The sequence below is a fragment of the Elephantulus edwardii genome, unplaced genomic scaffold (assembly GCF_000299155.1).
Source record: "Elephantulus edwardii isolate Elephantulus edwardi_28Jun2011 unplaced genomic scaffold, EleEdw1.0 scaffold00230, whole genome shotgun sequence".
Taxonomy (NCBI): domain Eukaryota; kingdom Metazoa; phylum Chordata; class Mammalia; order Macroscelidea; family Macroscelididae; genus Elephantulus; species Elephantulus edwardii.
In genome coordinates, this window is record NW_006399980.1 from 108,006 (window position 1) to 135,417 (window position 27,412).

Sequence of the window (27,412 nt, forward strand, 5' to 3'; positions counted from 1 at the left end):
TGACAGCAAAATAAAATAATTTATATAATTCTATCAAATTTTCATAGGTTGAATTATAATTTCTTTTTATTTTGGTGACTGACTTTTCTGCATTTATTGTAGTTCTATGTTTATGAGGTGTAATAGCCTCATAAAGTTGCCTAACTACTCGGTTTTACAAACAAAAAATAAAGGTAAAATCTAGAAAGGCTGAATAAAAATATGAACATTTTCTTACTATGACAAAAAAAAGAAAATGTTTATACCAGATTACTTGCAAAAACCTAAGATAAATAAATGCAATGAAAGAACACATAAATTCTTAAACACAAATGACTATAAAAGTAAAAGAGATGAGTACAATCTTAAAAAAACTGACTATGAAACTTAAAGAATACTGACATCCTAGTTGAATGTATGAACTTAATTTCTAGAAAGTAGGATAATGTATCATACCTTGATTGCCACCAATCCCTTCAAAAGACCAGATGCCACTATGGCCTACTGATGTGGACAAATTACTCCCAATAACAGATGGAGCTGAAGTTCCAGTTTGCCTGATACGCGCAGAACGTTCCGTCCCAATAGGGACTGGAACTTTCCTGTCCTGAGACACACTGCTGGGTTTTTCTGACCCTAAAGGTACTGTTGATGGGGCGGGAGATGGTGCACGCACTCCAGAGGATACTGACTGTGCAGAAGAATCTGGAGAAAAGACATATGAAATAGTTATACATACCATATATAATGCTTTGCTGTCAAGTCAAAACTGACTCATACCTTACCCACTAGCAGATTTTCAGAGGCCATAAATGGCATAGGCGGAGATGTCTCACTCTCTCCCAGGGAGCACCTAGTGTATTCGAATTGCCTACTTTTAGGTTGGCAGTGCAACACCTTACCTACTAGGCCACCAGAGCTCCCTTTGTTCTATAAAAGATAAAACTTTAAAACTTAAATTTTGAAGACATTTTAAATATATATTTTTTGAGGGAAATGGAAAGGTAGGAAAAATGTTTAAGAAGTATAATAATAGTAATAATGAAATAAAAAAATAAAATCTGGTTTAAATTTTATTACTTTGTATTTTTAAATCTGGCTCACAAGTTTTCCATTTATTTAGCCAAAAAATAATCAAACCCCAACACCAATGATATTGACATTGTCATTCTGAGACCAAAATCTTTAAAGGAGGGAAATGCTCATCTTTCTTCCCCTGAGCGGCTGGTGGAGCTGACCTACTGAACTTTCAGCTATGACACCAGATAATACACATTATCCCTACCAGGGCTCCTTCATAAGATGTGAAAATGTCAATTAGAGCTAAGTAGTCAATCACATATATCCATGGAATTATAAGGATCCCTGGTAGACTAATGGTTAAGTGTCCTACTGCTAAGCAAAAGGTCAACAGATTTAACCTAAAAGCATTTCTGAGGAAGAAGAGGGCTGGCAATCAGCTTATGTAAAATTAGAGTTCTACTCTGTCTTATGTCAAGATGAGCTGGAACTGACTCAACATTAGAAGAAAACAAAAGCAATGTATCAAATTAATATTTAAAAGAATTCATTTATGATACCAACAGTAAAATTTAGCACCAAGACAACAAAAGGGCAATGTTAGGTTGAACTACAACAGCACTAACAATGGAGATTGAGGAAAATGACTGCTGTAGATGGCAACTCTTAAATCCGTATTGCTAGATCACACTTGTTCTTTATGTAATAAGGAAAAAAAAAGTTAAGTTGATTAAAAAATTTTTTAAAATACAGGCCAAGAAGAAAAAGAAATATTCAAGTCAGGACTCTACACAATCTTTAATATGTCACTAAAATAACAAGAAGAGGCTATGCTTAACCGTCAAACTTTATTGGATGCATTTAGCAAGGATTTCAAAATTTATCAAAACAAGGTAGGCTCTAACTATTCTCAATCTAGTTTCATTTGTGGTTCAACCCTTTCATCCACTATTAAGAACAAGAAAATTTCCAAAATTATATTTTATGCAAAAAATTAATTTGTCAAGTACATTAAAATAAAAATTTATTTCAATGCGATTTATAGTATCTGAAAATCTGCATGAGTCAGTTCAGACTTGAAGATACAAAATAGTAATAACTTGAGCTGTAATCAATTCAATGGAATCTAACAAAAATTTGCAAAATCTGTCCACTAATCCATACACACATATAATTTGTTTCTCAAAATACTATTTATTTAAAGAACTTGAGAACAAAAAATATTCAGTTATACTATTAGCCAAAATACACTTAAAATATTTCTTTAAAAGATGAATGTTAAAAATAATTTTAATTTATATAACATTACAGCACAAAACAATGAAGCATATGCTTATTTGTAAACCTAAACCAATATAAACTAGTGTACTCTAGTGAAAAAGAAAAATATTATTTCCTGTAGTCATGAAATTGTTAATATTTCAGAATACTTAATTCATATATTAGAAAAGGAAAAGATTTTATGTTTGTTGAAGCCAAAAGCATGGACCTCACCTGATAGACTACATAGGAAAGACTGACTACACATTAGTGGAAAGACTCCACAGAGAAGCTCATCAGCAATAAAAATAAGTTTAGAGTCTGACTGTGGAGCAAGTCATCGATTATTCATGTACAAGGTAAAACTGAAGATATACAAAATGGAAATAAATTCATGAAAACCAAACTATGTCCTTACGTTTATTCCAAATGAAATGAAACTTCTCAAGATAGACATAATACTCTGGATACTAAAGACTGAAGACTGGTAGACTTATGGGATGATATCAAAGACATTATCCATGAAGAAAGGAAAAGGTCATTTCCAAACACAAGAAAGAAAACACACACACACACACACACACACACACACACACACACACACACACAACCACCTAGTAAAACTGATGTAGAACAGACTTTGAAACTTGGACTAGAAGGGACAGAAGCCAAAATAAAGAAAATAAATGCCAAAAGAGAGCTGAATAGAAGATTTCAAAGGGCAGTTTGAGAAGTAAAGAAAGAAAGAAAAATACTGAAATGTTTAAAAGTTGGAGATAGAAAACCAAAACAGAAAAACCAAAGCTACCTGCATTTCTCTAGCTGAAAGAACACGTTCAAGTCTCAGAGTACAATACTGAGGCAGTCTATGGACAAATCTTCAATGATGCAGGAAGCATCAAAATATTTAAGGAAGATAGAGAGTCACTATGCATTAAAGAAATGTGTTTACACAGAAGCATTCCTGGAAGTAAGATATGATAAAAAATCAACAGTAATAATGGAAGAAGTTGAAACTACCCTGAAGGCACTGGCAAAAAATAGATCAATGCTGATTTAAGTCAGATCTTGGCTGAAAGTAGAGACTATTCCTTGTTTTACTGACCTAGCAAAGGCACTTGATTATATGGATCATAACAAATTATAGATAGCACATTGAGAAGAACAGGAACACTTAAATTGTGCTTATGTGAAACCTATACATGGACAAAGAAGCCGTTATCCTAACAGAGCAAGAAAACACTGCTGAAAGATGTGCATCAGAGTTACATTGTATCTTTTCTCTACACCTGTTCAATCTGTATGATGACCAAATAATTCAAGGAGTGGGACTCTAAGAAGAAGAATGTAGTACCAGGACTGAATACTAATTAGCAATCAGAGTTATGTAGACGACACAACCTTGCTTGCAAAAAGTGAAGAAGACATGATCAAATGCAACAGCTTTCAATATAGATTATACCTCAAAGTAAAAAAACAAAACAAAACAACAAACACCCCACCAAACAAAAAAAAAAACCCTTCACACTAGACCAAAAGGCAACATCATGATGTTGTTATGTGCCGCCGAGTTGCCTGCTACTTACAGTGAGCCTGTGTACAACAGTCCCTGCTCTATTCTGTGTCAATCTTTTTGTCTCTGACACACCTATCCCCATTACCCCCAGTCACTGAATCAATCCATCTCATTGAGGGTCTTCCTCTCGCACTGTCCTTCCACCCACCCAAGCATGAATGATGTCCCTCTCTTAGGACTGATCCTGCCATGCAATATGTCCAAAATATGTCAGATGAAGCCTCAGAATCCTTGTGTCCAAGGAACAGTCTGGTCTTACCCTCTCCAAGATGAACTTGTTTATCCTCCTAGGAGTTTATGGTATATTCAATATTCTTCTCCAGCACCAAAGCTCAGAGGCATCAATTTAATTTCTATCATCCCTAGTCATTGTCCAGCTTTCTAATGCACATCAAGGAATTGCAAACACAATGGCCTGGATCAGGTGCACCTTAGTCTCCAGACTGACATTGTTGTACTTCAGTACTTTGGAGAGGTCTCTGACAGCTGACTTTCCCAGTGCAATTTATCTTTTAACTTCCTGGCTGCTGGTACCAAGAGTGTTGATAGTGGAGCCAAGCAAACTGAAGCTGTTAACAATCTCAATCTTCACCATCTATCGATGCTACCAATCTGCCCAGTGGTGAGAATCTATGCTGTTTTCTTGATGTTGAGCTTCAATCCATATTTAAGACTGCAATCCTTGACATTCCGCAGCAAGTGCTTCAGGTCCTCCTGCTTTAGCAAGCAGGCTGATGTCAAATCTGCCTTAACGCAGATTGTTGATAAGTTTTCCTCCAGTCCTGATGCCACATTTCTCCTCACAGAGCCCAGCCTTCCAAATAATCTGATTTGCATATAGACTGAAAAGATGGGGAGACAAAACACATCCCTGGCATACAACCTTCCCAATTTTGAACTATACAGTGCTTCCTTGCTCTGTTCTGATGACTGCCTCCTGGTTTAAGCAGAGGTTTTACATAATCACAATCAAGTCTTCTGAGATTCCCATTCTTCTCAGAGCCAGCCACAGTTTGCTGTGATCTATACAGTTAAATGTCTTTGCATAGTCAATGAAATACAGATAGACATTCTTCAGGTTCTCCCTGATTTCAGTCCAGATCCATCTAAAATTAGTTATAATATCCCTATTACCACAGCCTCTTCTAAACCCAGCCTACACTTGAGGTAGTTCTCTGTTGATGTGCTGTTCTTGAATCAGCAGAATCTTACTTGCATGTGATATCAATAATATTGTTCATTAATTTTCACTCTCTGTCAGGTCAACTTTCCTCAGAATGGGAACAAATAATAGATCTCTTACAGTCAGTTGGCAGGTGGTTTTCCTCTAGACTTCTTGCACAACTTGGAGAGCACATCCAGGGCAGTTGTCTGTTCATTGAAATATGCCAATTTGTATGCCATCAATTCCTGGGGCCTTGTTTTTTGCCAATTCTTCCAACAGCAGCCTAAACTTCTTTCTTCATCACCAGAGGCTTGTTCATACATTTTCCATGAAATTCTTCTGTGCCCACCATTCTTTTTGGTACAGTGACTCTGTATAATTTTTCCATCTTCTTTTAATCCTTCCTGGATCTTTTAAGATCCAAGGTAGTAACACTCAAAAAATCAAGAGGTGTTGAATTCGACAAATCTGCTGAATGATCCCAGTTTAAAGATGGTGTGCCAAACACAAGCCATGGTATTTAATTGTTTCCTATTCATCTCAAAGTTGGATAATAAGTAAGAAAGGCAAAACAAACACAAAAAAACCCAACCAAACAAAGAACAAAACAAACAAACTCAATGGCTTTGAACTGGGCAGTTGTGGAATAACACTGAATATATCCTGAATTTCCAAAAGAACACAATAGTCTATCTTGGAGAAAGTGTAACCAGGTTAGAGACAAAGACGGCAAAACTCCATCTCACATACTTTGGGCATTTTCTCAGGAGGAGCCAGTCCCTGGGAAAAAAACCTAAATGCTGGGAAAAGTGGAGTATCAGAGGAAGAACCTTAATAAGATGACCTAATACAATGACTGTAACAATTAGCTCTAGCATATCAGAGATCATGAGAATGGCACAAGACAGAGCAAGGTCCAGATCTGTTGTTAATATAGTTGCTATTGTAGCTTACTCACGAGCACATAACAATGTGAAATACAAGGAGACCTAGTGCATTATATATTGGGCTGCTAACTAAAAGGCTGATATAGGAGAATGATGTCCTTCTTACATATCCCCAACACTCTGAGTATTTCCTTTCTAGCACTGTAGAAATATGTAGGCTCCCCTTAGAATTTCCTTGCCCTAGTTTCTTCCATAAAATTTCTCATAAAATCTTCCCTGCTGTAGAACTGGAACCAACTCATAGTGGACTGACACAGTCACAGTGGGCTTCTGAGACTGTAAATCACAGGGGAGGGGATTGCTCACCTGCTCATGAATTTGAACTGCCAAAGAGGTGATGCCAATGGGTTAGCAGTACACAATGTGTTACAATGAACTCAAACATAACAGATTTTTAGGAATGATGGAGTAAGAAGAAGATGATTATCATGCAGTATTCCTGCCTTAAGTGCCCAATCTAAATTTACTCATGAAAAAAAAATAACAGAAAAATTACAGAGCATTAACAACCACTCAACCTGTATACTCAAAAGATTTTCTTTCGATAAGACAGACTAAATAAAGAGACAAGAGAAGTAATTAAATACAACATAAATGGGCTGACATGAACATGGATTGAATGTCACAATATTATTAAGCAATTTACAGTACAATGTAAAAGAATATTCTTGTTTGGAAGTGATGCAAATTTTTAGGTATGAAGTGTTATAGTATCTGCATTTTACTTTCAAATGGTACAAAAATAACATGCAAAAAGTAAACAGATTAAAAATAATTGACAAAATATTTAAAAAAATGATTAGTAAAGAAATATGGACTTTTCTTGTACAATTATTCCACCGTTTCTGTTGGTCTGAAATGTTTCTAAATTGAGATTTTTTACATTCTTATTTTGTAATATAGCCAATGAATGCACATTATTGGCTCCACAGACATTCTGTATTAAAAAATTAGAGCAAGGTATTAAAAAAACAAGCTATATTTGTTTCATTCTTGCAAAAAGCACAATGTCTTTTTACCCAAAAAAACCCCCTGCTTATTTTAAAGCAATTCCCTGCAACAAAAATAAACCCCCAAACTCCTAAATGAAACAACTGCTCATATGCTATGAATTTTATCCAAGAATTATTTTTTAAAAAGCACTATCTAAGGGAGCTCTGGTGGCCTAGTGCCAAGAAGCTGTACTACAATCCTAGAGGTGCGCGGTTTGAATCCACCAGATGCTCTGCTGCAGGAGAAACAATCTCCTCCTGTACCTGTCAGATTCGATTTGACAGTACACACACCAAAAAATAATAAAAAACAAACAAACAAACAAAAAAACCACTATCTAAAGTACCGCACAGTAGTATCAGTAACTATAATTTTTACAGTTCTGGAAACCTGATTAGTCAGAAACGACTTGACAGCAGTGGAGAATAGGAGTATGTTTGCTTTTATTAGTTGCTTTAAAAATATCTCTTCCAAAAAGCTATTTTATCTTTAAGATTAGCAAGCAGGGGAAAAGTTTATCTCAATGATCAGTCAAGCACTTTTTCTTATGGAAATGGAAAAGACATTTAAAAAATACCTATTTAAATATATAAATAGTTGAAGATATAGACATTTGGAAGAAAATGTCTATTCCTATGTTGGTTTAGATTAAACTGAATAAACTCAAAAGAAATTGCCTCAAGTCCACTATATTTAGAGGTACACAAATCCTGTATGGTGAGTTTTAAATTTCATTTTATAGATTAGAAAATTAAGGCTCACTGAAGTGCCTTGTTTGAGCTTATCTAACTTGAACAGAAGTATTACTTTTAAATTAATATGAACATTGCCTAGTTATTTAATAAATAAAATTACCATCCTTATTAAGTTTAATACCTAATTATCAGCTATATTTCACAATTACTCTACTTTTCTCTTACTTTTTTTTGTTATAGCTTACATATTCCTAAAGAGAGCTATTCATATATTGGTAAAAGTCCAATTTTTAATTTAGAGTAAATGACTTTTCATTCTTCAATATATAGCTATGTATATCTTCCTTATAAATTAAAATATATATATGTAAGGAGCTCTGGTGGCCTAGTGTCAAGAAGCGGCACTGCAATCCCAGAAGTACATGGTTCAATTCCACCAGATCCTCTGCTGGAGAAGGGGGAGCAATCTCCTCCTGTACCAATCAGATCTAATTTGACAGTACACACACACACACACACAAAATAATAAATTGAACAAACAAAAAACCAAAAACAGATAAAACAAGAAAACCCCTACTATAATCTTATTTCTGTTATTAAAGAAAACCACACACATACATCAAATAATCCCACAACCAGATAACAATTTTACTGAATATAGTTTAAATTTTTTAATTAAAATATTTTATTCTTAGAATTTTTATTCTGTATTGGTTTGCTTACAAAATTTGCATACATTGTGTTTCACACTACACTTCATTCACATTGTGTATCATACAATCATTCCTATTTATTTTGTTTTATAAAATTAATCCTCTTTGAACTATGTCCACCGTTAGGGCTAGTACCTTTAATTGTAATCTAGGTAATTGGGACTGCCTAGATAATATGATAATTGCCTAATGTTTTATTTAAAGTGTTCTATTTAATAGCAATAGCTTTATATAGAAATAAAAAGGGTCATTAAAAGAAAGGAAGATCTCCACAAGATGGTTTGACACAGTGATTGTAAAATCAGATTCAAGCACATCGAAGAGCACAGGGCTCCACTCAGGTTAGGATGACCTGTTTTTGACAAGATCATTATGAGTCACAGTTGACTTTAATATGCCCTAATAAAAACAGCTAACACTGATAAATGATATTCCTTTCTCTTCATTTATGATTCCCAAGAAGTTTAAAACTTTTCCAAAGACAGAAAAAGGGTCTCTGTCCCACTCCCTATTTATTCCTCCTACTGGTACATTATTTTTTATACTTCTTATATATTATCCCTAGAGGCCCTGATGGTGTAGTTTGTAATGCATCAGGCAGCTAACAGTAATTCGAATTCACCAGCTGTCCCACAGGAGAAAGACGGGGAGCCTCTTTCTATAAAGAGTTACAGCCTCAGAAACCAGATGAAGAGTTACTATGAGCTGGAGTTATCAACTGTACTGTAGTGGGTTTGGTTCTTTTAGCATATTATTTCTGGAACATGTTCAATTTTGAGTTCTAAAACCATTCTCATTTAAGGAGTATTTATGTAAGGATAAACATGCTATGTGAAAATATTTATTATTTTGAAACTCCAAGAAAAACTATGCAATAAATAAATACTATATAGGCCACAACTTATTGCAAGCTTTACTGGCAGTGCACTTTCGAAAACCTAAAACATTTTTTTTTTCTTTATCATTCATTTAACTGCATTCATTATTATCTATTATTCTAAGTTGAAAGAAATGTGGTAGCTAGTTCAAAAATAATAATACTTATTTATAATATCCTTAAAGACTAACAGTATAAATGTCTTTATCTAATCTCTAACATACATAAGTGATTGTATAGAAATTTTCTTTTTGAGATCTGAACTCCCTTTTATTGATAGATTATAATAGTCACATGTGACAGAAAGTAACTGTTCCCATGATAGTGAGATAACAAAAAACACTCAATATTTATATTCTTTCTCCTTGATATCTATATCCTCCAAAAAAAGTAAATGAAGTTAATTGGAGATACAATTCAAAACTCATGGCCATCAAATCACAACAAACTCACAGCTGACCTTCCAGCAGGTTTTCAGAGGCTGTAAAGCGCAGGGGAGGAGACTGTTCATCTTTCACCAATATACAGGAGAACATTAAGGGTTAATGTTATTTTTTCCTGAGCAATAATCACTTCTCAAAAGACAGACACTCTATTTTAGGTTTCATGTAACTTAGGTTGATTCTAGGAACATTTCTGGGACTTCTTCTGATTTCCAAATGTAAAAATTCTACTGTTACAGTTTTACATATGTGATTAGAGTTAAAAACTTAAAATTTTATGTTTTTAAAAACTATAAACTTGAAAACAAGTTAAAAACAAAACAAAACACAAAACCCCTAGAGTTTACTGCATAGCACTCACCATTTGATGCTGATGAACATGGAGTCAACAAACTAAGTGGGGAAAAATGTTGTCTGTTAAAGTTAGCAGCTGCAGGTGCTGCTCCAAGCGGTGCTCCAGGACCATATATTGGACCTCCTGAAAGGTTTGAAGCAAAGTTTCCCAAATGTGTAGAAGAAGGTGTTACAGAACCATATGGCGAATCCATATTGACAATACCTACAATACAAATATACTACAGTGACATTTTAGGAGACATAATTAAGACAATCCTAAAATCCCAGGAAGCCCACAATACATTAAAAAATATTTGATTAAAAAATTTATCCTTTGTTAAGTCTTCATTTCCTCCTTATTTAATAATTATTGTTAAAAAGAATCAAAATCAGGGAGCTCTGGTGGCCTAGTGGCAAGGAACTGCAACTACAATCCCAGAGGCGCACGGTTCGAATCCACCAGATGCTCTGCCGGGGAAGGAGGGACAATCTCCTCCTATACCAGTCAGATCTGATTTGACGGTACACACACACACAAATAAAATAAAATTAAAAAAAAAAAAGATTAAAAAAAATCAAAATCATCAAGAACTTCTATATTTAATTTTAACATTTGTTCTTCTACTAGTTATTCATAAGGAATTCCTGGGCACTGTAGTGGTATAATGTATGGGTGCTAACTGAAAGATCATTTGACTCTACAGGACAAGAATAGGTAGTACTCTCTTCCCGTAAATATTTACATACTATAATACTAATGGAGCATCACTATAAGTCAGAACCAACTTTATGGCAGTCATTTTTGTTATGTGTCATCAAGATGACTATGACTCACAGAGAACCTATGAACAATAACTCTGAACCTTGTCCTATCCTGAGCTAACCTCACTGTCTCAGACAAACCAGACGCCAATGCCACAATAACTGTATGAACTCATCTCTTCCAGTGTCTTTCTCTTCAGTCCTAACCCTCTACCCTTCCAAGCCCTTCTAAAGGTCTGGTCCTTACTGCCAACACACCCAATCTATGTGGGATGAAGCTTCAAAATCCTTGCCTGCAAGGAGCAAACTGATTTCACCCTCAGCAGGACAGACCTATGTGTACTCTTGGCAATCCATGGTATGTTCAATACTCTTTTCCAGCATCACAACTTATTAGCTAGTCTAGGACAAGTAGATTTAACATCAATAATGAAGTTTAAATAGTTTCAGTAGTGATACTAATAGTTAAAAACTAATGGTAAATTAGTAAAATTTAAAAAAAAACAAAAACAAACTAATGGTTAAAGAGTTTTAGTAAAAAGTTATAAAAGAAAAGGCAATTACGTCTCCAAAATAGAAAGATCTCATGATTAGTTCTGCACAGCTGACAGGGGGATACTCTATCAAGTGATAAAAGGCAGTGTCAAGTTCAAAACATTATCTAACTGTGACACTTCTGTCAAAAATCTGAGGTGAACCCATGGAGGAAAGAGACAAATCTGAAATGTAGGCCACTATGCTGGACAAATGGCCTCTTCAAATGATTCTAGGTCAAGAGGAGACTGAGAGACAGACAGTAATATGTTCTAGACTTAAGTAGAGAACAATACCAACAACAAAAACAATATTTGAACTTCACTGAATTCTGGATTAGAAGAAGAAAAGACAGAGAGGCAAAAAGAATATTTAGATTAAGGCACTGTATACTGGACGCTATTACAGAAGTATCATTTCTTTTCTCACATGTAGGAACAGTGATGTTATTAAATCTGAAGAAGCATATTCTGTTTTGAGAAAATTATGCATATCAAGTGAGTGTCAAGAGTACTGAGAAAGAGGAAGAGGGGTAGAGAAGAAAGACGTGAAAATATCTTGGGAACTGGACACTGGGGGAGTATACTGGTATACAGATGTATATTCGTACTTAAAGTATATAGATGTATATTGGTACTTAAAATTTTTATTCTGTTCCTTAAACTTTTATGTGGTTTAACATTTTCTAAAAATATAACTAGAGTCTCAAATAAATATAAATGGCCAAATAATTTGCACAATAGTTAAGCAAAAAAAAAATGTATGTACAGAGCACATAATCAATTGGGGGGAAATTAAGAACTGAAATAACTTTAGAAGAAAATAAAAAGTAAGAATAAATTTTAAAATTCTAAGTTAGATTCTGCTGAAAATTATACAAAAACGTTTGGAACAATATGTCAACAGAGAACTGCCAGATGTGCAGGCTGGATTTAGAAGAGGTCGTGGTACTAGGGATATTATAGCTAATGTCAGATAAATCTTAGCAGAAAGCAAAGAATACCAGAAGAATGTCTATCTGTGCTTCATTGACTATGCAAAGGCTTTTTGACTGGATCACAACAAGCCGTGGCTGACTCTGAGAAGAATGGGAATCCTAGAACATTTGATTGTGCTAATGCGAAACTTATACTTGGACCAAGAGGCAGTTGTCAGAACAGAGCGAGGAGACACTACATGGTTCAAAATCAAGAAGGGGGTTCGTCAGGGATGTATTCTGTCTCCATACCTTTTCAATCTGTATGCAGAACAGATCATCCGAGACGCTGGGCTACACGAAGAGGAATGTGGCATCAGGACTGGTGGAAGAATCATCAACCTGCGTTATGCAGATGACACAACCCTGCTTGCTGAAACTGAGGAGGACCTGAGGCGCTTGCTGCAGAAGATCAAGAACTACAGCCTCCTATATGGACTGAAGCTAAACATCAAGAAAACAAAGATTCTAACCACTGGGCCAACTAGCAGCATCAGCATGGATGGTGAAGAGATTGAGATAGTTAACAGTTTTAATTTACTTGGCTCCACAGTCAACACTCTTGGTAACAGCAGCCAGGAAATCAGGAGAAGAATTGCATTGGGAAAGTCGGCTGTGAGGGACCTCTCAAGAGTACTTAGGAGCAACGATGTCAGGCTGGAGACTAAGGTGCACCTGATCCGGGCTATCGTCTTCACAATTATACACTATGCACCAGAGAGTTGGACAGTGAATAGGGTTGACAGAAAGAGGATTGATGCCTATGAGCTGTGGTGCTGGAGAAGAGTGTTAAATATACCATGGACTGCTAGGAGAACAAACAGGTTTGTCCTGGAGAGGGTGAAGCCAGAGTGTTCCCTGGAGTCAAGGATTCTGAAGCTTTGTCTGACATATTTTGGGCATGTTGCAAGGAGGGACTGGTCCTTGGAGAGGGACATCATGTTTGGCAGAGTGGAGGGGCAGCGAAGGAGAGGAAGACCTTTGGTGAGACGGATCGATTCTGTGACTGGAGCGGTGGGAATAAGTGCGCTTGAAATGGCTAGGTTGGCACAGGATAGAACAGCATTTAGAGCTCTTGTACATAGGGTCACTATGAGTTGCAAGCGACTCGATGGCACATAACAAGTTATCTCAACTAGCATTACTTCCTTTGGATGGATTTAATACATTGCCTAAAATCCTCTCTTCTATTGAAAGCTAAACAAAAATCCCAACTTCCTTCTCTAATTTTTAACTGCAGTCTTTCTGCATACTACATATCTTATTTATGAAAAGGCAAGTTTTCCTACTAAATACTAAATATCATAAGAATAAAATTTAAAAGTATTTATCACACATTATATAAGAAGATCTTTAAAAGTCTGATTATTCTAGGGAGCGCTGGTGGCCTAGTGGCAAAAAGATGCACTGCAAGCACAAAGATATATGGTTCAAATCCACCAGATGCATTGCTGGAGAAGAAGGGGCAATCTCCTCCTGTACCAGTCAGATCCAATTTGATCGTACACACACGTACACACACACACACACACACACAAATAAAATAAAATTTTTTTTAAAAAAGAGTCTGATTATACTGATTCTATTGTATTTTTGGCTATAGTCTTTAAAATTACGTGCTATGCACTGGAGAGGTGGACAGTGAATAGGGATGATAGAAAGAGAATTGATGCCTTTGAGTTGTGGTGCTGGAGAAGAGTGCTGAATATACCATGGACTGCTAGGGGAACAAACAGGTTTGTCCTGGAGAGGGTGAAGCCAGAATATTCCCTGGAGTCAAGGATTCTGAAGCTACGTCTGACCTACTTTGGGCATGTTGCAAGGAGGGACTGGTCCTTGGAGAGGAACATCATGTTTGGGAGAGTGGAGGGACGGCACAGGAGAGGAAGACCCTTTATGAGATGGATCAATTCTCTGAGTAGAGTGGTGGGAATGAATGCATTTGAGATAGCGAGGTTGGCACAGGATAGAACAGCATATAAGGCTCTTGTACGTAGGGTTGCTATGAGTAGCAAACGACTCGATGGCACATAACAACAACAACATTGTATTGTTACATACAGAAATAAATACAAAAACATAATAAACAAATCTAGTTCCCATCAAACTTGGAAAATAATAAGAGTCAGAGCACCATGTCTATAAAAGATCAAAGGCTGGCAACTTTAATGTAAAGGGCCCAATACTTCATATTACTTTAGGTTTGGAAGGCTTTTCTTTTAATTGTACAACTTTGCCTTTCTTATCAAGAAAGCAGCCTTTAAACATTATGTAAAAGAATCGGTATGGTATGTCTCAATCAAACTTTATTCACGAACATTGAAATTTTAATTTTTTATGGCACAAATTTTTTTCTTTGACATTTTGTCTCCCGACTCTCACTTTAAAAATTTACTCAGGCAGCATGGCAGACATAACCCAAGGGACAATCTCTGGTACAGAACATTTTTAATTACTTGGTATGCTCAGATTATAAGGTAATAATTCTAAATATAAGCTGGTAGGCAGGTTGGAATCTACAAAAGAAAAATGACACAATTGGAAAAATAAGTGAACTATGAAGCTCTGATTGTCAAGTGGTATGGAGCTGCACGGCCAACCAAATGGCACATGGTTTGAGTCCATCAGCTGCTCCTCAGGAGAAAGACAGACAATCATTTCCTGTGTAATTTCCTGCCTTTGAAAACCCGGGGGAGGGTCAGCTACCAGGCAATTCCAAGAATACAGCACAGGACAACAAGAGTGAATTATGAATAAAGTTTCTGGGTTTTTTATTAATTAGGAATAAAGTTTGTGGCCTCATTAAAGATATTGCAGTCATCTTTATTTTCATTATACCTGCTCTGGTTATATAAAATATTTCTAAGAGGGGAAGTTAGATAAAGGATATACGAGAATTCTATAAATTAGAATTATTTTAAAAGAAATTAATGTATTATGGTTACAGGGGGTAGGAAAGGGAGCAATAAAATATTAATTGACAGACATGGAAGACACCATGAAATGTAGAGATGATCAGACATGTAACTGATGCCATGGAACAAAATGTGCATGAATGATTGCAAATGCAGAATAGCTTTTAAATTTTCAATTACTCACAAGCAAAATTTAAAAGTTTAACATAAAAAGAACAACAAGATACAAGCACAAGATAACTTATATTCTCTGTATACATCAATGTTGTAATGATACTGATCAATGTCTGTGATATTCAACATAGTAGTGCTATTAAGCACTTAAAATATAGCTAATGTGTTGAAGAAATTAGTTTTTGTTTTAATTTTTAAATGAATCTTATTAGTATATATAGCTATTAAACACTGTAACTATTTTCTTCACAAAAAAGATAATCAGTAATTAAAATCCAATTTTTTAAAAGTCTTTCCCTACCCTCTACCCCAGACTCAACTTTCAGTTTAATACTAAAGTGATCGATAACAACAGGGAAACACTCCTCAGAACCATGAATCTCACAAAATTAAAAGTTCATTTGCTCAGGGATAAAGCTCTCAAGAATCAATGTATATGAACTGTGGTGGTGGTGGAGAAGGGTATTGAATATCCCGGGGGCTTCCAAAAGGACAAACAAATTTGTCGTGGAGGAAGTGAAAACCAAGGCTCTCTTTAGAGGCAAGGATGGTGCAACTTTGTCTAATATGATTTGGGAATGTTATCAAAAGGGATAAATCCTTGAAAAAATGCATCTGCTAGGTAGGAAAGGTAGAAAGAGGGTCAAAGAAATTGGGGAAGACTCTCAACAAGATGGATTCAAACAGCAATTGTAACAAGGGCTTAAGTCATATTAGAAAAGGTGAGGGTGATGTAGTGTGGGGCAAGGTTCTGGGCAGATCAGTTCTGGACAGGGCAAATTTCTTGTTCATAGGGTTGTTATGAATGATAGTTGATTTAATGGCACCTAACAACAACAGCAGCATCATAATAAAACACACATAACACTGATAAAGACATCTGTTCTAATAAAATCTAAGAGTCTCTATCCATCAAATTAATTATGTATTGAAGGGAAATTCCTTAACAAAATCAAGACTACATATACACAGAATAATGACCAACATTTTTCTTAATGAAGACAAGCAGAAATAGAGTCAAGAATGGGAAACATTAGAAGAATTGCAATCAAGATGCTCCTTAAAAGCAAGGTAGATAGAAACTTTGTTTGACATACATCGGGCATACTGTCAGAAGGGGCCAGTCCTTGGAAAAAGAGATCATCCTGGGAAAGGTGAAGTAGTCAGGAAATCAGGAGACATATTATACAAGAAAATTCTGCAGTCAAGGACCTCTTCAAATTATTAAGGAGCAATGATATCAATTTGAGGACTAAGGTGGATCTGACCTAGGCCATAGTCTTTCCAATTACTTTGTTATGAATCAGAGCGGGCTAATGAGTAAGGATGACAGAAGAATTGATGCTTTTGAACTCTGGTGTTGGAGAAGAACATTCAAGATCCCAAGAAAAAACAAAAATGTCTTGGAGAAAGTACAGCCAGAGTACTCCTTGGTGGCAAAGACAATAAAGCTTCACCTTACACACTTAGGGCTTATTGCTAGGTGAGGCTATGCCTTGTAGAGAGACATGATGCTCAGAAAGGCAGAGAGTGGTGAAGGAAAAGAAGACCCTCAACCAGATGGACTGACACAGTGACTGCTGCAGTGGGGTCTAGTGTGTCAGGAAATGTGAGGTCATTATGGATTGTATTCAACTTAATGGCACCTAACAACAATAGTGAATAAGGATGACAGAAGGAAACCATGTCTTTGGACTGTGGTGTTCAAGAATACAAAGTTTCCCACAGATTATCAAAAGAACAAACAATTCTGACTTAGAGCAAGCATAACCAAGGATGGTGAAGCTTTATCTCATATACTTTGGGCACGCTGTTAGAAGGGACCAGTCCTTGGAGAAAGACATCAGGCTGGAAAAGGGAAAAAGTCAGACAAAGAGAGGAAGACTCAATAAGATGGACTGACACAAAGACTCTAACTATAGGCTCTCTAACTATAGCAAACAGAGATGATGAGGATGGGGCAGGACAGGATGCACCTGAGACTGCTGTTTACTAGGAGCTCGAGTTGACTTGATGGCATCTAACAATTAATGTAATAAAACAAAATGTGTAGGAATGGTCGAATGGAAAACGAATTATCGTTATGAACCAAATCTTTATGAATCAAATCACACATTAAAAAAAGAAAAGTTCAGAGTAAAAAAATAACAGAAAATGACTGCTTTATAATGTCAGAAAACACACTCACCTGAGGGACTTGGGGAGGGTCGCTGTAATGGAGGTCTGAAACCTGGAGCTTTGGAAGTATCAGGCTGATGTAAAGAATCTGAATTTGGCAAATAAGAGGATTTTCCTGATAACATAGATTCTGGTGTTGACTGAGATGAAACAACAGATCCTCCCCAGAAGGCATGAGCAGAAGTAGGGCTGTTTTCAAACAATGTGCTAAAGGGCCCAAATGGTAAGGGAGCGCTGAAATTGGGAGCAATAGGCTTATTTGCTGGATGTACTGAATTTTGACAAGCACTTTGTGTACTTAAGGTTGAAGGTAGCTGGACAGAAGAGGGAACACTGTGAGGTCTTTTAATGTGATTAACATTGAGGACTGCAACAGATGAATTTTGCACTGGAGCTGGACTCTTGTGAGGGGCCGTTGTGCCATGAGAGGGTGGTCTGATAGCAGGAGTTTCCATTTTAGGAGCAGGCTGGGAGCATCCCACTTGTGTCTGAGGCATAGGGTAAGTCACTGGGGCAGTAGAAGGCACCGCCACTGGAGCAGAACTTGTTGCTAGAGGAGGAACAGTCATTCTAACCTCCGGGGGAGGAACCTGAGACTGCTGGAGAGGTGGTCTTGGCTCCTGAGAAACAGATCCCAGAGGCTGCTGTTGTGGAGAATGAACTGATGAGCTCCCAGAAGAACTGCTGTTGTTTGGAGGTCTACTATTAGCTGTTTCTACTACCGGTGGACTACCTGCTTCTTGTTCAGAGGAAGATGTTCCTTTATTTGGAGATGCTGTGCCACAATCTAAAGGGCTATTTCTAGAAACCCCTCCTGGCTGAGCTGGTGGAGATGGGGATGATGGGGATGATACTGGATAGTGTTCTTTGGCAGTAGGCATAGGATATGTGGCGCTTGTGGGTGCAGTGCTGTTGTTGCTTGCTGTAGTTGTGACTGTTGTTGTAGTGGCATTGGATGTCTTCACAACTGTAACAAAAAGCTGCCTTCTGACTGAAGGTGAACTTGGACTGCCATTTGTAGATGTGCCAGGCACCGTTGAAACTGATGAACTGGTTGTAGTCGTAGGACTTGAAGTTAAAGAACCTGCTGAATTCACCTGAGAACCACTGCTATTCTGATTGCTATGGCGAGGCACCATGTGAGGCTTAGGCGAGTTAGTAGCTCTGGCAGGGCTCAAAGGCCTGACAGGAAAAGGACCCCAAGTAGATTGAGCTGGTGGAAAAGTACCTCCAAAGTGGGTCATGGGCAACCTTGGTGGACGGATCTGCTGGAAAGTCTGAGCAAGCAAAGCATGTGCCAACTGTGGAGGAGGGTAGGCTAATGGAAGGGAAACTGGAAAACCAGGTCTCACATTATTCACTGGGTTCTTAATGGTTTTATGAGTGGATGCAGAAGAAATTGCAGGCACAGTGAGGGCTGTGGCAGTTTGAGATGTTGATGAAAGAGCTACAGTTGTCATTTTAATTCCCATCAAGGAACTATTAGCAGCAGTGGTGGTAGGTGCTGATGACCCTATTTTGGAATTTGCAGAGGAGCTTTTCAAACGGTTCTTTGGGATAAGTTCATCAATTTCTTTGTCTGGATCCTTAATCAGAGCATTGATCAACTGAGTTGCTTGTCTTGTTGATTCAGTGCCACCCCTAAAAGTTCATAAAAAAAAAATTAGTTCCAATTATAAACATAAACTCATCTGTGTATGGGTATACCTGCATATATGCACACAGTATAAAAGTTAAGTAATAATTTTTTAAACATTTTAAGGTATTTTGCAAACAAAGCAATATATTTCCCTGAGTTATCACTCTGTCAAAGAAATAGTAATGGATTTATTTTCAAAAATTCCTTAAAAAAATTATCAACTCTCCAATGTAATACACACTAACTACAAAAATCAGTGCACTAAAAAGGCTCTATATACTGAAATATTAGTGTAAACTTTATCAATCTATATTTAAAAGTATACAAGTAAACAAGGAAAATAAAACTTAAGATATAAAGATGTTGGTGAGCTTATCTTTATAGTCACTATGATTTCTTTATTTGTAAAATAATTGTTCAAATTCTTCTGGAAAGCTGTCTCAAATGTGGGTGAAATTCTGGTAGTGCCAACAGTGTTAAGTCTGTCTTTCACTACTGAGAAGTTGAACTCAACTCATAGGTGACCCAGAGGTCCCAGTACCAACAGTGTCAAGAAAGTCAAACTCTACTAAAGGATGTTCATGTAATTGCATGATTTCAAAAAATCTCATTCCCAAGGAGACAGAAACAATTCACAGTTGATCCTTCCACAGGTTTCCGAAACTGTAAATTGCACGGAAGGAGACTGCCTATGTTTCCTCTGGACCCACGAGTGGATGTGAATCACTAGAGAGCATGATCTTTGAGCTAGCAGCATGATTCTCTACAGACTAAGTTACCAGAACTCATCAACTACAAAGAAAATTCTTCTCTTCTAGATAAGATTGGTTGTGACTGCCCTGTCAATACAGGAGAAAAATAACACAGAAGGGGAAGAGGAGGATGAGTAGAAAATATTGTTGCAGTTCTTGTGTGCCTTTGAGTCTGAACTGACTTACAGTTGACCTCCAGTGGTGTTCAGAGGCAGACAATTGCAAGGGAATGGACTGCCCAACCTTCTCCAGTGACCGAGGAGAGAGAGAAAACAAAATAGAAGGGGAGGAGGAGAAGTGAAATACAGAGATAGCTAATTGTCTTCTCTCTGAAGTGGCGTATAACTATCAGTTCTGCAAAATTATTTTCCTCTAACAAGAAAAAAAATCTTTCATTAAATGATATTTTGTGATCTCTTAAACTATTAGCCATATCTTAAGAATACTCGGTAAAGGACCCATTTAATGACTTAATCAAGATATGTTTCACTTTAAATTAGTGAGTGAATTCATACCTTATGCTAAAATCTTAGAATGAAAAAAAAAATCTGAAATGCTAATTTTCCAGAAAGATGAAATCAGCTTAAAATGTAATACAAATGTAAAACCAAAACCAAGCAAACCAAACCAGTTACTGTCCTGGTGATTCTGGCTCATGGCAATCCTATCTGTGCCAGCGCAGAGACGCGCTCCATAGAGCTTTTCCCCAAGGTTCTGATGAACACAAGCGATAGTCTTCTAGGGCACTTAAAGATCAACTTCACAAACTTATCTTTCAGTTGGTGTAAATCTTAATGTTTGCACCGTAAGGACTTCTTAATAAAAAATTATTTAAATCTCAGAAGAAATTTTTTAAGAATGTCTATTATTTGATAGAAAAGATAATCCAAACATGCCTGTCACACAAAAGAAAAAAAAAATCCTTTCCAATACTCGATAAAAGCATAGTATTAACTAGGGGAAAAAACCCTATTAAAGTGGTTTTCTCAAACAATATTAAAGTTCCTGTATATAAAAGCTTTTAAACAAAAAGTTTCCTTGAAAATGTAATTGAGCTATAATGTAATAAATCAGAAAGGAAGAAAAATATAAAAGTTTTGCCTTATAGTTATTATCCGGTCTCCTGTCTTGTCTTTCTGCTTATCAATATCTATGTGTGCACCAGTAAATTCTCGAATGGCATTGATATTACAGCCTCCTCTTCCAATCACTCTGGATATGACAGTCGATGGGACAGACACTTTCTTTGACCTTTTCAAAACAAAAATTACAAAGATAAATCACTAATATCAATGGCTGTGTATAAGGAAAGAATATAATTTACTGGTTTCTTTAAAAAAATATGTATAACTGATCATTTGTGAATTACCTTCTTGGACAATTCTCACTATAGATATAAGGCAAGCAGAATAAAAGTAAATTAATGAATGCATAAAGGAATTCTAATTTCTTACCTCATAATTTTAATATAAAATTTTTTCCTATTTTATGAGTTATCATCTATATATCATAAGGTTCACTTGTTTAAAATACCAATTAATAATTTTTAAGTGTATTTGCAGAGCTATAAAATCATCAAAATTCAATTCAGAAGATTTTTATCATTAACCAAAGGAACTTTGCACACAAAAGTAGTTAAATAATCACTGTCTGTACCAAGTAACTTCTTAAACAAATCCCATTTATTTATTTTGTTTTGTTGAATTCTTCATTGACATTTGTAAAGGATCTATGAGGTAGTCATGTACTGTGTTAAATGCAAAACTTATTAAAAATAACAATAGAAATGGATTTTTGCCCCTCCCTCTCTTTTCCTGTCTCTCTCCCTCTCTCTCTATAAATATATATACATATATATACACACACGTATATAAATTATCTAATTATGAACCAAGAAAACACCAAGACTTACTTGAGTGCTCTAACAGGGCTATCTTACAGGCATACAGAATGGGGTAGCTGATTTAGCCTGAGAAGACTTACAGTGAAAGGTTTCTTGAGGGTTTTGGTGTTTTATTTGCATCTTTCTCTTTATTATCTTAACATTTAATTGAAGAACTAGTATTAAAACAGCACTGTCTCCCTAAATTTTACTAGAGGCACTAAAATAATATTTTAAGTTTGAAAATCAATTGAAAGATGACTATCAGTGTAAAGAAATAGAAACTAGTATTAGAATAAAAAAAAATACACATAACAACCGCAAAATTACGTTGCAAACTTAAACGTTTAGATTCACAAAGGGTAGACATAAATATGAGTAGTCTGAATTAAAGAGTACTTTTTAAAATTGTAGTGTAATTCTCAAGAAATAGAATTAGTCAAACATTGTAATAAAGAAAATTTATTTGAAAAGACAAATTATATAATTATGGCTTTTAAAAGGTAATGTCTGATCACTAACTTTTTATATAGACAACTAAGATAACTGACAAATCTTTTTTATATTAGGAATTCTAAGCATGCATTGAGCATCATTTCCAAATTCCTTAAGAATTTGTTTTTATACAACAATGTAAAATGAATAAAGAAAAATAAAAAAATTTTATTCTTGATACATAGAATACTCTTGCGTTCTGATTTCAATGAATTCCATAAGACAGGATGTACATGAATGAGTATATGAGTGAAAGGGGCTAGCTAGAGTAAATCTAACCCAACATTTGAAAAGTCACTTTGGTATTAACAGTGCTAAGTTTGGCTCTTGTTTAAAATACTCAAGGTTTAATGGAAAAATCGGAAAAGTTCTTCAAAATAAGTTATGTAAAACGTACATATATAGAATGTCTTTGTTACACCTTCTCATAAGTCCGCTGGTTCCTGAAAGGTACACACCTACCATCTGACACACACTTACTGAAAAACGTTTTAAAAAACTTAAGTCTTATTAAGAAATGGGATTAGATCAATAGTCTAAAACTAGCATTTATAAATTTCATAAACATTTACTAGAGTCAACTCCATGACGGACCCTAGGAACAAAGGTTGAAAAACAACAACAACCCCACAATCTTAAAGAAGTTATGATTAGCTTTAAACTTTACCACCTAATGGGACAAATCAGTACCTAATAATCTGTCAATTATCCCAATTTAAAAAAACCAACCTTTGTTTCCTCTCATCTAAATTATGAAGTTAGTCTCTGTTGTCCAAATTCAGCATTCAATCAGTAAGCCAATCATTCAGGAAAAGGCAATATATAGTGAGGGAATGATGTAACATTATAATTACTTACAGTGTTGTTACAAGCACTCCATCGAATGGACTGCAACTCATAATTTAACAACAGCTCTAAACCCTGCATCCTGAGCCCATCTCACTCTCTCCAATGTAACTGCTTTCACTGCTCTAGTTACTGTGTGAATTAATTTCATCCTGGGTCTTTCTCTCCTGCACTGACCCTCCACCCTTCCAAGCATGATGTCCTTTTGCTCCATGTAATTAATGTTACAAAATAAAATGTGCAGGAATCATTGAATGAAATCTTGTATGATCTATCTGTAAACTCTCATTCAAACAAAAAAGAATAAATGAAGATTTCCAATCACTCACCTTCTTACAACTTCTTTCCATCCCTCTTCCCTCTTTTGTCCACGCTTAGGACTTGCTACTGTTAATTTCCCATTTGGCGAGGAAAGGGGAGATGGACCAGATTTTGTACAAGTGGACAGAGAATTACTGGTCACCTCACTGATAGTCTCTGACAATCTTTACAAAGAGGGAAAAATGCATTAAATATTGAACAGATGTAGTACTTTTTAAATTATAAAGGTAATCTATTATATAATTTAATTTTTATTTATGCTTAGATTAAATATAGTGAACAAACCAGTATAATATGAAAGCGCAGTTTCACAAGAAAACACTGTTTAGGGATCTAATTCACCAGCATAAAAATCAAAATCTGCATTTTTTTGTAGATAGGTTTAAGAGCTAAAAAGAGTTAAAAAAAATGAAACTATAATTTTTCATAAATTCAAAATCTAAAGCCAGCTTATTTTTCAATTAAAATTTATACTTCCTTAAAACACACAAGCACACAAATCCATACTTTGCAAGTTACTCACATGCTTGTATTACTAAAAAATTCAGCAAACACTGTTTAATGAAGATAGTAAACCTACTGCCCTTGAACATGAACCTATAAAACTGAGTAGAAATGGCCCACAGGGTGTCTAATCATCTCTTTCTTTCACAGTGTAGACAGTGGGTTCTAAGTGTCTCAATTTCATTTAGCAGCCAACAGAATAAGCAGAGTTAAATTAAAAGAAAAACTAACTTTATTGATGTTTTGCCAGAAACAGATTTTCTCTCCTCCTTTGGAAATGTAACCAGAACGGATGGCTGCTTCTTGTTGGTCATAGTAGAAGTGACTACAGCTGGTGAATGACTGTCACTCTTTCGGCTGCTGTTGCTGTTACTACTTTCATCACTGCAGCTGGAGATCCTCATATTGTCACTGTCCCCACTCTCACTGGTACTGCTGCTCTTGGATTCGCCGTTCACTTTTTCTGGCTGACTGTACGAAATTGGTAGTGGATCATCAAATATAATTTGAACATTTTCTGGAGTAATTTTATTTTTCCTGTTTTTCCTCTTTGAACTTGTTGTAGTTATGGTATTATTTCTTTTACCATGGGAACCTGCCAAAGTTGTCCAAGTCGCAGATATACCAATAGTAGTCGTGGTTGTGGCACTTGGAGGCTCTGTCAAGACTTCAGGCTCATCTGTAAATGAAGGAATATTGAACTAAAATATTTTAAGCAATCTTTTAAGTTTATACTACTTGGATTCACAATCAACAACGCTGATACCAACAGCCAGGAAATCAAAACACACATTGCACTGGAGAAGTCTGCAATTAGGGACCTCTATAGAGTGCTGAAAAACAAAGGTATCAGTTTAAAGAATAAAGTGCTCCTGATTCAAGCCATGGTTTTTTCAATTACTTGTAATAACTCTGGAGTTGTAGTGCTGGAAAAGAGCACTAAACATTCCATGCACTGCCAAGAGAATAAGTAATTATGTCTTTCAAAGAATGCTGCTCAGAAGGAGGGATGGAAAAACTTGATCTCATATTCTCTGGGCATATTACGGGAGTCCAGTCCTTGGAGAAAATACTTCATCCTCAGAGAAGTGGAGGGTCAGAGAAGGAGGGAACAAAAAGGATTGACACAGTGATGTTAGCAATGGGCTCAAGTGTGGAAGAGAAAATAAGGATGGTACAAGATAGGGCAGGATTCTTGAGTTGTACTCAATTCAATGGCACCAAACAAAAACTTTATATTTAATAATTAAGCTACATTTGAGCAATTGGAGTAGTGGCAAAATAATAAAAAAAAATTAAAAGAATGACAAGTCACTCTGCTCTAAAGAAAGACAAAAATTCAGCAACCATTATTAGCTTCTTTGGTAATGAGATGTGTATGAATAGACTAGGACTATTAAGTATAATACAAAGCACAGGATGTAGGAGATAAAAAAATTGGTAAATTTAAGTCTCTTGAGTATAATATTATTATTGTAGTTGCAAAATAATATTCTTTTTTCTGGGTAATACAGTCCCCAAAAAGTATTTAGCAGTGATTTTGTATGACTTATACAGTGTATATGAAAACTATCACCAAGAAAAGAGACAGAGGGAGATATACATAAATGTATCAAATATTATCAGGTAGAAATCCAGATAATATAGATTTTCATAGCATTAATCCTTAAATTTACCAGTATTTGAAATTTTTCAGAATAAAAGGATGGAAGTGGAGTAAAAGAAATAAACACCAAAAATTATACCACATTATCTGGTGGTTAAATGTCAACAGTTCCTCTCTAAAATATCTCCACCTCAAATCAACTCTTAATTACAACCAAATACGAAAATCTAAATATGGTCTATATTGTAAATGAAGTATGGTAACTTCGTCTTGCTTAGCATGTATGTATGTATGTATGTATATATGCTGAAATATAGACACAATGTCAAATATTTGCCATTCACTTTCAAACTGCTTATAAAACATGTATGTAAATTTTGAGAGACAAAGGATAAAGATGATAAAATATTAACAATTTATTTGTCCAATTTTCTTTCTTTCAATTTGTATGTGGGCTTGAAATTTTTCATAATAAAAAGCTTAGAGAAAGATCAATAAAGGAAAAAAAACACAGTATAAGACTTTAGATCTCTATTTATATTTTAAATACTGATGTTGTTAAGTGCTGTTGACTCATAGACAACTCATAGTGACCTTATGAGTGAAAAACCTGAACACTTGTATAACTTTCATCGTTTCTCCAAATGCATAGAGTTTACGGAGGCAAGCTAGTTCAGATGTGGATGCCACTCCTGCTTTCAAGCTCATTTTAATCAGGAAACTCCACCAAACACTGTCCACCATGGGTAACCATTATTGCATTTGACACATCAGTGTCACAGTGTCATCAGCATCACAGCAACCACTATTTACTTCTCTACAGCAAATGAAATGACTTAGAAGAATGGTTGACCAAAACCAATTAAAATCAGGCTTGAGGAAAGCTCATTTTAATCAGGAAACTCCACCAAACACTGTCCACCATGGGTAACCATTATTGCATTTGACACATCAGTGTCACAGTGTCATCAGCATCACAGCAACCACTATTTACTTCTCTACAGCAAATGAAATGACTTAGAAGAATGGTTGACCAAAACCAATTAAAATCAGGCTTGAGGACCACAGGCCCGAGGCCCTAACTGAATTTAAGAATCAAGGCAAGGTTCAAATTCCATGAACTCCATCATTCCATATTCCTCCCTAAGAAAACATTCTCAATGGCTTTGACTATCCAAAAATGCCCATCTGGGAGCATTCCACTGCTTCCCCATCTCCTCCCATTCTGATGCCACATGTTTCTTCATATAGTCTAACTTCTTGAATAATTTGTTCAACATATAGACTGAATACACTTGAGGAAAGGATAAAGTGTCAATGCACATCTTCTTTGATTTAAATCCATTGTATATTACCTTGCTCTGTTTGTATAATAGTGTCTTGATTTAGGTATAGGTTTCATGTTGTTGTTGCTGATTACCATTGTATCATGCCCAACTCATAGTGACTCACAGTGACTCCATGAACAAAATCCTGAGGCCTTTCTACAACTATCCTTTCTCTAAGTTCACAGAGTTTCCAGAGGCAAGTGGTTTAGGAATTTTATGCCACTCCTGCTTCCCAACCTCTCTTAAAACTGGGAGCGCTACCAAACACTGTCCAACATGGGCAGCCATTATGGCTTTTGAGACCCCAATGGTAAAAGGTTGACCATCACAGCAAACCCACATTATATCAGCACAACAAACTGTAGGAGTGCTGTATGACTTAGAAGAATATTCCTCCAAAATATAGTATTCAAAGGATTAAAAGATACTTGTTCAGATCGACTTATTAAAAAATAAGGGAACTCTAGGTTTTGTTGACTCTAAACAATAGGTAGTA

At 35.8% G+C, this 27,412-nt stretch overlaps 1 protein-coding gene across 3 annotated transcripts in view; it reads right to left on the minus strand.

The window, feature by feature from the left end:
- Positions 1-27,412, minus strand: part of ANKRD17 (ankyrin repeat domain 17) — a 214,043-nt gene that overhangs the window by 3,199 nt on the left and 183,432 nt on the right. For all 3 annotated transcript variants that reach the window (XM_006898445.1, XM_006898443.1, XM_006898444.1), the window contains 6 exons: positions 24,214-24,661; positions 23,487-23,642; positions 21,036-21,185; positions 17,554-19,184; positions 10,030-10,227; positions 436-684 (listed from right to left, as the gene is read on the minus strand). In XM_006898445.1, the coding sequence (XP_006898507.1) occupies positions 436-684; positions 10,030-10,227; positions 17,554-19,184; positions 21,036-21,185; positions 23,487-23,642; positions 24,214-24,661 (2,832 nt within the window). The remainder of the gene's footprint in view (positions 1-435; positions 685-10,029; positions 10,228-17,553; positions 19,185-21,035; positions 21,186-23,486; positions 23,643-24,213; positions 24,662-27,412) is intronic.